The sequence below is a fragment of the Octopus bimaculoides genome, chromosome 4 (assembly GCF_046866305.1).
Source record: "Octopus bimaculoides isolate indiv1 chromosome 4, ASM4686630v1, whole genome shotgun sequence".
Taxonomy (NCBI): Eukaryota; Metazoa; Mollusca; class Cephalopoda; order Octopoda; family Octopodidae; genus Octopus; species Octopus bimaculoides.
This window is the reverse complement of record NC_142931.1, coordinates 118,225,849-118,239,617: the sequence shown is the minus strand read 5'-3', so window position 1 is coordinate 118,239,617 and position 13,769 is coordinate 118,225,849. Positions and strand designations below refer to the sequence as shown.

Here is a 13,769-nt window from a genome sequence, read left to right as displayed (position 1 = left end):
CATTATAGCTTTTAATTAATAATCAATAATATTCGTTATAACTTACGAATGAAAACATTATAAATAAAGATATAGTATATCTCACATTTCAACGACCTGTTGTTGTGATAAACAACCAACATTAAAAAACTGGTGTCCGACCTGTTATACACATAAAATACTTTAATTCCGTGGTAAGGAGAAATATCGACTATCAAGGGGAAGTAACCTACAAATGACTAGCAATTTCTAGGAAAGATAGAGTTGCCTCCCATGTATTGAAAACATGCACAAATTTCAACTTTAACATTACCAGATCTGGAACTATTTCTGTAAAAAAAAAAGAAAAAAGAATGTTTCCATTCGGATAGTTTAACACATCTAACACTCGTAATGTATTATAGAACCTGGTTTCATGTTGAAGTCAGAAAATGTAGTAAAAACAAATCTAGACATCTAGTGCCCAACGAAACAACAATTTTAATAAAGACAATAATTTCAAATTCTATGGTGTAAACCTATCATTTTTTTAATTCTACAATATGCTCGGATTATATGTATATTAGGAAAATTTTGTACAGAATCTTTTCAATACTATTCCATGTATTGTAGGTAACAGATGGATTTTTAATAGCTCACTAAATTCAGCAGATCCTGAAATACAATAACCATAATTCCTCTGAAATACTAAATTAACTGCTTTATATTTTTAATTAATATACAATCCATCCATCCATCAATTCAGACAGTGAGTATGTTTATATGTACCAAAATCTAAACAGTTACTAGAAAATATATTTATAAGTAACTTCCAATCAATGCTCATGAATTTGGCACCTGTGCCCGGCATCGCCTTCCTGGCACTTGTGCCGGTGGCACATGTAAGGACTTTTGAGCGAGATCATTGCCAGTGCCGCTGGACTGGCTCCTGTGCAGGTGGCACGTAAAATACACCATTTTGAGCGTGGCCGTTGCCAGTACCACCTGACGTCCTTCGTGCTGCTGGCACGTAAAAGCACCCACTAACACTCTCAGAGTGGTTGGCATTAGGAAGGGCATCCAGCTGTAGAAACTCTGCCAAATCAGATTGGAGCCTGGTGTAGCCATCTGGTTCACTAGTCCTCAGTCAAATCGTCCAACCCATGCTAGCATGGAAAGCGGACGTTAAACGATGATGGTTATGATATATATATATATATATATATATATATATATATATATATATATATATATATATATAAATAGATAGATAGAGAGAGTCACACCCAAATGTTCAGGATGTAAATGATGCTTACTCTGTGAGACACCCAGAGTAAGCATCTTCTATTATAGCGCTGGGCCAACACTATAGTAGAAGATAATTCACCTTCATCATCATCATCATCATCGTTTAACGTCCGCTTTCCATGCTAGCATGGGTTGGACGATTTGACTGAGGACTGGTGAAACCGGATGGCAACACCAGGCTCCAATCTAATTTGGCAGAGTTTCTACAAATTAGATTGGAGCCTGGTGTTGCCATCCGAAGTGAATTTGGTAGGTGGAAACTATGTGGAAAACCACGTGTGTGTGTGTCCACTCCTTGACAACCAGTGTTGGTTTGTTTACGTCTTCATAACTTAGTAGTATAGCGTAAGAAGCAAATAGATTAAGCACTAGACTTTAAAATAAGTACGGTAAGTGGGGAGTGTTTGTTCAACCCTTCAAGGTATAACCCCAGCATGGCTGCACTGAAATGATTGAAGCAAATAAAAGATAAAAGATACTTCATATTGGTGTGTGTGTGAGCATGTGTATAAGTGAGACTGTGTGTGTGTGTGTGTGTGTGTGTGTGTGTGTGTGTGTGTGTGTGTGTGTGTGTGTGTGTATGTGTATAAGAAAGAGACAGTGTGTGTATGTGTGTGTGTGTGTAAGTATGTGAGCATGTGTATAAGATACAGAATGTGTGTGTGAATATAAGAACGAGACAGAGTGTATGTTTGTGTGTGAGCATGTGTATAGAAAAGAGAAAGCTTGTTCCTAGAAGAGGTATCAGCTTCCTCAACTTCTTCCACCCTCTAACTTTGGTAACTATAACCAATGCAGCACTAATAAAACCACCAAGAAGGAAATAAACCACAAGAATCTTATCTAATGTAAGTCTATAATGAAAGAACTTAGCTGAAGTTCGTTCTTTCAGCTGCACAAAACTGGATTCCAGCCTGCAAAATAGCAGCCTGGTTGGTCCTGTGATAGAGACTTCCTGAATCTCCATCAAACTATCACATTAAATTATATTCTTGATGCCAGCTTGAAAACTACAAAGTTATTTTATTAAGTTCTTTGGAATTTTCAAAATTTTCAAGAATCTACAGAATTATGAATCAAGCATTTCTGCTACATTTTTCTGTCACATCAAAAGCAGAGAAACAGATGTTTACATATTTATAATTTCCTAGAACTAAGGCTTTCGACTAGTTAAATTTATTTTAGTCCTTTTGACACATGCTATGTTTGTGTGTATATAATATAATTATATATGTGTGTGTGTGTGTGTGTGTGTGTGTATATATATACATATATATATATATATATATTTATATATATATATATATATATGTACATATATATATATATGTACATATATATATATATGTATATATATATATATGGCACCTGTGCCCAACGTCACCTTCCTGGCACTTGTGCTGGTGATACATGTAAGAGATTTAAGCGAGATCATTGCCAGTGCTGCTGGACTGGCTCCTGTGCAGGTGGCACGTAAAATACACCATTTTGAGCGTAGCCGTTGCCAGTACCGCCTGACTGGCCCTCGTGCCGGTGGCACATAAAAGCACCCACTAACACTCTCAGAGTGGTTGGCGTTAGGAAGGGCATCCAGCTGTAGAAACTCTGTCAAATCAGATTGGAGCCTGGTGTAGCCATCTGGTTCACTAGTCCTCAGTCAAATCGTCCAACCCATGCTAGCATGGAAAGCGGACGTTAAACGATGATGATGATGATGATGATATATATAGATAGATAGATAGATAAATAGATAGATAGATAGAGAGAGTCACACCCAAATGTTCAGGATGTAAATGATATAAATCAATATATTTAAATATGACATTAATATACTCAACTATGTGGTTTTGTTGTAAAATACCAAAGCTGGAGCAATCCCACACATATTTTCAATGAAACAATGAACTGGGAAAAACTGATTTTGTGAGTGTACACATGACTATTCAAAGTATTGGGAACATAAACCTATCCTGTCAAGTGGAAATCTATTTATATTTATGCTTGTTTTTGCTAAACTTAAGATATATGTAACAAATAATTCCTAAATGGTGTGTGTGTGTGTGTGTGTTTGTTTCATCATCAGCAATTTTAGTTTGCTTATTCCAGTGTAGCCCATTCTGACACCAAAAGGAACTGGTGTAAAAAAATGAGTTTTTATACACACACACACACACACACACACCTCTGTGTGTGTCTATAAATAAATAAACAAAACAGAGAATACAGAAATAATGTAAATATTGTAAATAACATAACAGATTAGTTTAAGATCAGCTGTCCATGGGAACTCCTGAATACTGATAGACTTAGTCCACACAGCAGAGTTTATAGAAAAATTCCAGATGTGGAAACAAAGCTAAACTCAAGAGGCCTCGCAGTAAACTTGGCAAAGACTTAAAGTTTTAGGAAGTGTAGGAAAGCGGAAAGGACTATGCTGCCATCAGGGAAATGGTTGTACTCAATATGCCGGAAAGGAGTAGAGAGGGACTTCAGGTACACAGAATGTATACTGGGATCACAGGCAGGCTGACAGTGAATAAAGACTTTGTGTGAGGCAAATATACAAAAATAATTAACCACTTTTTAAAGTTATTTCAACAGGTTTTCTCTAAGAAACTAAAGCCAGCATTGAAAGTTATGTTGTCTTGTATATGAATATGTCTATGTAAACAATGCGTAGGCATAACTTTCAAAAGTGATTAAATAGTATAGACTGATAAGCCTTGAATATACTTGGTAAAATATTATACTTGCATAACGAAATATGGTGTCCCTACCAGCAATTATTAAGAATAGTTAATAGGCGTAGGAGTGGCTGTGTGGTAAGTAGCTTGCTTACGAACCACATAGTTCCGGGTTCAGTCCCACTGTGTGGCACCTTGGGCAAGTGTCTTCTACTATAGACTCTGGCCAACCAAAGCTTTGTGAGTGGATTTGGTAGACGGAAACTGAAAGAAGCCCATCGTATATATGTATGTATATATATATGTGTGTGTGTGTGTGTGTGTGTGTGTGTGTGTGCGTGTGTGTGTGCGTGTGTGTGTGTCTGTGTTTGTCCCTCCAACATCGCTTGACAACCGATGCTGGTGTGTTTATGTCCCCGTAACTTAGCGGTTCGGCAAAAGGGGCCGATAGAATAAGTACTAGGCTTACAAAGAATAAGTCCTGGGGTCGATTTGCTCGGCTAAAGGCGGTGCTCCAGCATGGCCACAGTCAAATGACTGAAACAAGTAAAAGGGTAAAGAGTCAGAGTACTAGTAAAGTTCTATTTAATTCTTGGAGGCTCCATAAAAGCACTAGTGTAGCTAGAAAGTGTGCTGCCCGGGGCAGCCCTTCTGTTTGCCACTCCCGGACGTCACACAAAAAAAAAAAAAAAAAAAAACACATATTGCCTACAGCAATAGCCTACAACAGGATGAAAAGTGCCCCACTCCTCCTGCTATGCTAGTGTATAGAAGTAGCTAATGATTTCTGGTTACCTTGGCAACCTAATGAGCTAGGAGGGTACTTTAAAATTATAGTAGCCAGAGTAAGAACAACGGTAAAAACGTTCAGGGAGCTTATTTCTTCTGCTGGCAACAAGGGAATTCTCCCTTGATGTGAAGAGTAGATTGTATGTTGTTTGTGTATGAAGTGCAATGTTGTATGGTGGTAAGATACAGGGGTGCTGAATATAGATGATATACAAAGACTGGAAGGAAATGAGGTGGGCATGCTCTGCCGGGTGTGTGATGATAGTGTGCATGAGAAATGAATGTGTTGATAGGGATATGTAATGTATATGGATGATGAAAGACGAGTAGAGAGTGTCGGAGGATCCAAATGGAAGGAAACTGTGGAAGAGAAAGACCAAGAAATGTACGGACAGAATTGGTGAAAGCTGACCTCAGGATGTTGAACTTCACAAAGGAGATGACAAAGAGCCAGTGTGTTACAAAGGACCCATCCAACTGATGCAAGCATGGGAAAAAGAACATAAAACTTATGAGGATCACACACACGGAAATAATAGCCTGCTAATGTTCAAGAATTCAAAGTTAGATCTGCAGAAGAATTAGAGAAGAAATTCCTGGTATGGAAGCGAGAACTGAGAGGATTTTAAGATAAATGTAGCAAAGATCCTGGTATCTTCTAGAAAGTAGTCTAGTTCAATATGTAGAAACAGAGTAGGTATGAACTCCATATACTGTATCCAGTATAAGATATGGACATACAAAGGAATATAGTGGAGTCACAGGCAGACTGTCTACAAATGTAAGCTTCGTGTGTGATAGAGGCACTGGACCAGTACATACTTGGAGCGCACAGAAATAGTTTCTCTTAAACACTCGAATGGTTCACTTAGAAGTAATTGATAGCTTTTGTTAGAAGGTGTAATTAGCAAGAGAGGTGGTTGCTCTGAAAGTGTAGTAGCTGGAATAAGAATGGGGTGGAGAAAGTTCAGAGAGCTACAACCGCTGCTGACAACAAAGAACTTTTCCTTTTAGAACTGCATTTCTGCATGGCAGTGGGACATGTATCTTGAATGCAGAGGACTTGAGAAAACTGGAAAGAAACAAAGCAAGTATACTCCATTGGATGTGCAAAGTGAGCATGCATGGAAGTCTTAGTACAAAGATACTGAGTGAAAAGCTGGGCATAGGAGGAACCAGAATGTAGTGTGCAAGAAAGAAGACTGCACTGGTATTGACACATAATGGATAAGGATGAGAACAGCTACGTAATCACTGAATGTGGATGGAGCTTGCACAAGAGGAAAACCAAGGAAGGCATGAAATGAAGTGGTGAAGGCTAATCTCAAGACCTTGAACCTTACAGAGGAGATAACAAAGGACCAAGATCATTATTGTCATCATCATCATCATTTAATGCCCGCTTTCCATGCATGGATTGGATGGTTTGACAGGAGCTGGCCAGGCAGAAGACTGTACCAGGCTTCAGTGTCTGTTTTGACATGGTTTTTATGGCCAGATGCCCTTCCTAGCACCAACCACCCTGCAGAGTGGACCAAGTACTTTTTATGTGGTACTAGCACAGATAAGGTCAGTTTTAGCATGGTTTTTTACAGCTGGATGCACTTCCAAATGCCAACCACTTTACAGTGTGGACTGGATGCTTTTTACGTGGCACCAACACTAGCAGGATCATCAAAGTAACTTTGAGAGGGGTATTGGAAGAGGTGATTGTGTGCCAGATGATGGAAGGTGATAATGTGACAGAGAGACAGAAACAGGTACCTTGCTGTAAAAGAGAGGTGTAGCATTACCCCATCAGAGAGAGAGAGACAGAGATCAGGAATGAGGGCAGAAACAAGTGTGTTGCTGTAGAGGAGATACATGCTTAACAAGGATGACTGGCAATATATTGCCCTCAAGAAAACCCACCCACCTTGGTGAAACTGAGTGCTGATAGAGGGGTGTGTGTGTGTGTGTGTGTGTGTGTGTGTGTGTGTGTGTGCATGCGTGCGTGCGTGTGTGCGTGCGTGCGTATATATATATATACAGCTGGGCCCTTCACCGGATTTCCTTCTTCTTCAAGACATCTCAAAGCATCACCTTCCAAACTGCAGTTCTTCCTTGATACCATTTTGCCTACTATCTAGAACCATTTCATTTGTTAACCATCCTTCATCCATTAATACTATTCTCTCCACCCACACTTTCATTGATCACCTGACCCCCACTGTGCCACCAAATCACCTCTCCTCTCCCACCATCATAGGTCTCACCCTCCCCATGCACTATGCCTGCCTCTCTCTCTTCCCCATTCACTCCTACAACCTACCCGACAGCATGTCATCTCTCTCTTTCTCTCACTCTCTCTTTACTGTATCATCATTACTATTCTGCTGCTCTGCACAATCAGGCATCGTCTACTCCCCCACTCACCCTTGACCCCCCACTGCCCAATTTGAAGGTATTCCCTGACATCATCGCTTTTTTTTTTTTTTCCGTATCTTTCTAGCTCCATCCAATCACTCTTACCCTCACTTCTAAAATGTGAGTGGTCATGTAACTCCTCCACAAGAAACCTGTTCTGCTCTGCTCGGCTCTTTTTTTCTCCTATACTTTACCCTTCTCCTTATTGCCTAGCATAAAGCTGATTCCCTTGGGGCTTGTAGTCATGCAAGCTGCATAATTACCTCACCAGTGCAAGTGGCACAAAAAAGAAAAATAGGAAAAAAGCAACCTGTACATACTGTAAAGTGGTTGGCATGAGGATGAGCATCCAGCCACAGAAACCATGCTAAAGCAGAAATAAGAGCACAATGCTGTTCTTCAGCTTGTTAAACTGTCCAACCCATGTCAGCATAGAATATGGACACTTTCTGATGAATATGATGATATATCACGAAAAATTGGCTCAAAATTTGTACAGATTTCATTAGACATTCAGTAAAGAGCACCCTCAGAGGAAACATGTAGGTATTTTATTGCTCTGAAAGGGTGTCCAGTCACACTCTACTCACCAGCATAAGACCCTAGAGCAAAGTTTCTAGTTTAGTTACTGATTTGTACTGGTTTATATGATTCTTAGTAGCAGATTATTTTTGATGTGAATTCACACACACACAATTACAGGTAAGTTCACAGCCATCAATTCACCATGAAGAAAGTTCACCATTAGGAAAGTTCACTACGAGGAAAGTTTACCAAGAAAATGTATTCATAGTATCTCACCATTAATAGTTAAAAACTATCTTATTGAAAAAAAGGAAAAACAGTGAATTGAAGATGGTGAACTTTCCCTGTGGTGAACTGATAACAGTGAACTTTCCCTGCAATGAATTGATAACAGTGAACTTTTCTTACAGTGAACTTACTAGACATATGCACATACAAGTACAGAGATATTTTGAGTAAATACTTGAATACTGAGGGTGATGTTTTACTCCATCTCCAAATGCAAGAGTCGGTGGTGTCTCAACAGTGGGTGAAACAGTACAGTCTAACTGAAACATTAACTTCCATAAGGAGTGAGCAACGAAGGTACTTACCACATGAAGGAAACAGGTCTTTTCTCGCAATGATCCCATACATCCAAAGAACGCTACAAACACAACAATGCCACCAGATAAGCAAATCAGCGAAACTGGATCCAAGAAAAATTCCATCCAATTTCGGACCAGCTTGTTTTTATCTATCAACAGCCATGTTGATAAAGCAACAAACAAAACTCCACCAACCTGCAAAGAAAAAAACCCAGAAAATTAGATATATATTTATATATATATATATACAATAAAATAGAATATTGCATGTCTGTATGTGTGTGAGTATGTATCTATGAAGGAATAAATGCTGACAATATATCATAAAAGACATTACATTAATGCAACTATAAATATATTTGGCAAAGAAAGAATATAGTCCTAGATATATCTTTACAGCTGTTTCAAACTTTCAACGATTGATTCATGTAATAATGTGTATCAAGCAGATGGGTGTACACCGATATAATAATACACACCAAACAAGTAGAAATTATTATCACCACGTAAACAGGATACATTAGTATGTGTACGCATGGTATTTTCATTTCAGAAGGAAAAGTGGCAAAATGCGAATCTTATCTTATCTTATCTGTGTGTGTATGTGAGAGAGAGAGAGAGAGAGCGAGATTGTGTGTGTGTGAAGGTGCAATGGCCAAGTGATAAGAGTGTCACATTCACGATTGCAAGATAGCAGTTTCAATTAAAAAAATGTGGATGTAAAACAATGATGATGATGATTAAATTTAACTGTTGACAGTTATAAAAATACTTGGAATTGAAAAAGAAGCCCCTTAAGCCAACAAAGAAATCCCTCAAACCAGCAAGGGAGTCCCTCAAACAAACATGGGGGTCATTCTATCATTCAATCTCCTACAAATAGGACCCAAATTTCCCCAAAATCACATGTTACTGTTTCAATAAAAGATAGATGCCCTTCCTACACTCTCGGAGTGGTTGGCGTTAGGAAGGGCATCCAGCCGTAGAAACTTTGCCAAATCAGATTGGAGCCTGGTGTAGCCATCTGGCTCACCAGTGTTCAGTCAAATCATCCAACTCATGCTAGCATGGAAAGCAGACGTTAAACGATGATGATAGTATGATTATGGCTGAAATGCCTTTGCTCATCGAGCTACTCAGTTAGGATTGACCTGGGGCTAAAAAAACAACAACCTACACTTGTGCATGTTATATACACCAACACATTACACTTGTATATTATTTCATTCAACAGAATCATTAGAGCATTGGTAAAAAAACACTTTGTTGTGTTTGTTCCGTTTCTAACGTTTTATCAACCCTTTCTGGGTTGATAAAATACAGTACCAGTCAAGTACTAGGGTTGGTGGTATTGACTAAATATCCTCCCCACAAATTAGCCGATCTTGTGTGTAAATCAGAAAAGAATTATTTGTAGTAGCATTGTTTCACCAACACTTAGGCCTCTGGGTTAGTTTATATCATACTATTAATAATAAAGTATGTTAATTGCTTCCAATTATTTCTGGAGAATAGCCAAGTGTCTTTCTAGACAAGGGGTAATTTACATTCATTTCATTACTTCCACTTATATAAAACAATCTTGGACATTATGTAAGAAAGAACTATTTATATTGTCCTAAATCAAAAAAACTTTATAAAATATTTTCCCATTACTTGACATCTAATGTGACAGATAAAAGGCAGCGCACATATCTACATGCATGGGCAAGTTTGTACAAATATATACAGACAAAGGCCAATATATTTGTAATATATAGGCCTCTTAGCTTGAAGACATATTCTGCAAGAATTATTTGACAGTAAGTGCTTATTTATTATAATTCTACTCTTATCTTGTATGCTTTATATAATATTAGGTTGAGGAAAAAGTTTGTGCGCTGTGTTAAAATAATCCTTTTTTATATATATTTGTGGTATGTGTGTTCATTCAGTTCGTGTCATGTTCAATAGTGACTCATGGTGCACAAACTTTTTCCTCAAACTAGTATTTAACCAACTCCAGCACTGGATATTAACCCCTGGAAGAATACAAATCTAAGTTGATCACTGCAGAATTTGAACTAGAACGTAGGTTTTAACTAAATAATACTGATAACATGTTTTGTCTTCCTAACAATTCTGTGTACCTAACCAAGTGCTTTTTCTGTGAAAGACATTTTCATTTTCACTTCCTACATGAAAAATAGTTTACTACAACATAATTCAACATTGATTTTGTCAATGCCTCAAGTAGCAACAAAACAAGTCTCTTCAACTTTCAAGGACTTTGCAAAAGATTCTTGAAGAATAAAAGAGGACAGTTTTAGCAATTCACTATTCAAACCTTAAGTCCAACATCAACTTTAACCTGCTGTCTTGTGGATATTCTTCTAAAAGCTAACACTTTATTTCCATTTTCAATTTCTCTCTCTCTTATTTTGTTCATAATCCTTTTCTTCTATGTACATTATTGATCTTCCTAAGCTTCTAATATCTTGAGTTCTAGAAAAGCCAACTGTATTGTATTAGTTATACAGAATATTCCACTTCTTCCTTGTTTTTGTTGTATATATATATATAATACATGTCTATCAGCACTGTTTCACAGATGTAATAACACAAACACATTGCATACTATTATTATTATCTGTTCCATCAAGTTCATTTGTTATTCAATGAACAAAGACTATATTATAAACAACACTAGTAACACAAGTATTCCTCATGCACTGATCTCATTAATAACATTCGTTCCATCTTGTTTTGGTTCTAAGGTCTCTCTTGCCATCCCTCTTACATTTATTCTATGACTTAGCATTTCATTTCCTTCTGTTTTACCTCATCATCCTGCAACACACCCAAATATTTTATATCTTTCATCATTCTTAGATGATCTTATTACCTTGCTATTTGGCAAACTTCAGCATCTTTTCCTTACGAGTATGACACACTTATCATTCCAGCATCTCAACTGAAAATTCTTACATGCTGTACCGAAGAATGCAGCTACTTCTCAAGTTTGGAGCAAAGTTCAAGGTCGTCCATGAAAATTTGATGGTAAATTCTTTCATTACTTATGGCTGGATTGAATTCCTTTACTTCTTTACTTGTTTCAGCCATTTGACTGTGGTCATGCTGGAACACCACCTTTAGTCGAACAAATTGACCCTGGAACTTATTTGTTGCAAGCCTAGTATATATTCTATCAGTCTCTTTTGCTGAACCGCTAAGTTACAGGGAGGTAGACACACCAACATTGGTTGTCAAGTAACGGTGGGAGGGGGGACAAACACAGACACACAAACACACACACACGCACATATATATGATGGGCTTCTTCCAGTTTCCGTCAACCAAATCCACTCACAAGGCTTTGGTTGGCCCAAGGATATAGCACAAGACACTTGCCCAAGGTGCCACACAGTGGGACTGAACCCAGAACCATGTGGTTGGTAAGCAAGCTACTTACTACACAGCCACTCCTGCACCTATACATATATATATATATATATATATCTACATATATATGCATGTGTATATGTGTGTGTGCATGTATGTATATATAATATATACACACACACTTACACAAATGCATGCATATACTATGAGAAAGCAGAGGAATGTAAGACAGGGTAATCAAAGCAATAATAATTAGGAGTAGAAATAATTAATCTTTTTGGAAAAACAGTTCTTATTTCATCTTGTAACTTCTGACATGTAAACTTGACATAAGAACCACCATCATAAATTCCAAATATTTTCAAGGCAATCAAGAATGTGGAAAAAAAAAGGGGGGGGGGGTGTCACATCAGGATTTAGTTAAGAGGTCTGTCTCTATTTTATTATGTGGATGCAGTATGGTCATATGATTAAAATTTTTTACTTCACTATCATGATGTTCAGACTTCAATTCCAATACATAGCACTTTTGGCAAGAGTCATTTACTGTAGCTTTCGGTAAACCCCAGCACCGTGAATGAAGTTGGGTACAGAATAACTGTTCTAGAAGCCAATCAGATGGATTGTATCTGTAATTCTAATGTCGAGCGTTGTCATACACTGTACCATGCTGAATCTGGCCAAGGATTACATTAAGAGCACTGTGGAATACTCAGCTACTTGCATGCTAATTCATTAAGTAAGTAGTTTAATTGATTGAACAACTGAATAATCATCTCAAAACTGGTGGAGGTACATTTAAATCCTTCACTTTCTTTTACCATCCCATCATCTCACAGATACTTCATATCGGTTATGCTCTGAAAGATCATTTTGTTAATATATGCAGAACAAGTCGTCTGTTCATTATCTCCTTCATTACCATTTCTTGTCTTCAATAAATATTTATTCTATTTCCACAAGTACACCTCACTGTTTATAAATAAACATTATTTCAGTCTCAGAGATAAATGTGATAGCAGGGCTGTAATTGCTTACTTCAAGTTTTGCTTTGTCTTTCTACATAAAGGAGCTACCTCTTTCCTTTTTCTCATCCATGGTGTTACATCATCACTTAAGTGTCAAACAAAGTCTCTAGTCAAATACAAGTACATACTCATAAAGTTTTAACCCTTTTGATACCAGCCCGCCTGAAAGCGGCTCTGGCTCTGCAGTACAAATGTCTTGTTTTCAGAAGTTCTGAATTAAAATCTTCCCCCAAACCTGAGTCACAATTTCTGTTCCTAACACGAGCTTAATGATAACTAAGTTATTTTACTAAATTCTTTGTTATATTTTAAATTAATTGAAAGAAACACAGAGTATCTCAACAGAAATATGGTAACAAAAGGGTCAAGCCACAACCTAGGACTAGAATTTTTCATTTTGATCTTAATGTTATTATTATCATTACCTTATCATTGTCCTTATTATTAAGGAAGTGAGCTGGCGGAATCATAAGCACGCAGGACGAAATGCTTAGTGGTATTTCGCCCATGACTATGTTCTGAGTTCGAATTCTGCCAAGGTCAACTTTGCCTTTCATCCTTTCGGGGTCGATAAATCAAGTACAAGATATGGATATATACATACATATACACATATATATGCACATACATACACACATATATACACATACATACACACACATATATGCACATACATACACACACATACACACACACACATATAGGCACATAGATACACAACACCTATATACATATCTATATACACAGACACACACACACACACAAATATACACATATATATATATGCAATTATTATTATCATTATTTAAAACAGTTTGATTTGATCCTTACGGTGCTAAACAATACATGTAACACCAAGTGTGTGTGTGTGTGTGTGTGTGTGTGTGTGTATGTATGTGTACACATATATTGCAATTTTAATTGCATGGCATATAACCAGTATTTTGTATACGTATATTCATATATCCCTCCCTTAATGCCATAGCAGAAACCATGAGTCAACAAAGGAGACATCAAATAAATAAATTAGTCCCAGATAAAGCTAGGTCTAAATAAAAAGACAGGATGGTCAGAGCTAAAAGGCTCTTTGATGCGAGATCAGT

The 13,769-nt window shown here is 37.4% G+C and overlaps 1 protein-coding gene across 1 annotated transcript in view; it reads right to left on the bottom strand.

Moving 5' to 3' along the window:
• The window catches only part of LOC106882727 (tetraspanin-33), an 89,311-nt gene that overhangs the window by 16,731 nt on the left and 58,811 nt on the right, over positions 1 to 13,769 (bottom strand). Inside the window, exon 2 of the mRNA XM_014933499.3 lies at positions 8,264 to 8,452. Coding sequence (XP_014788985.1) covers positions 8,264 to 8,452 — 189 coding nt within the window. The remainder of the gene's footprint in view (positions 1 to 8,263; positions 8,453 to 13,769) is intronic.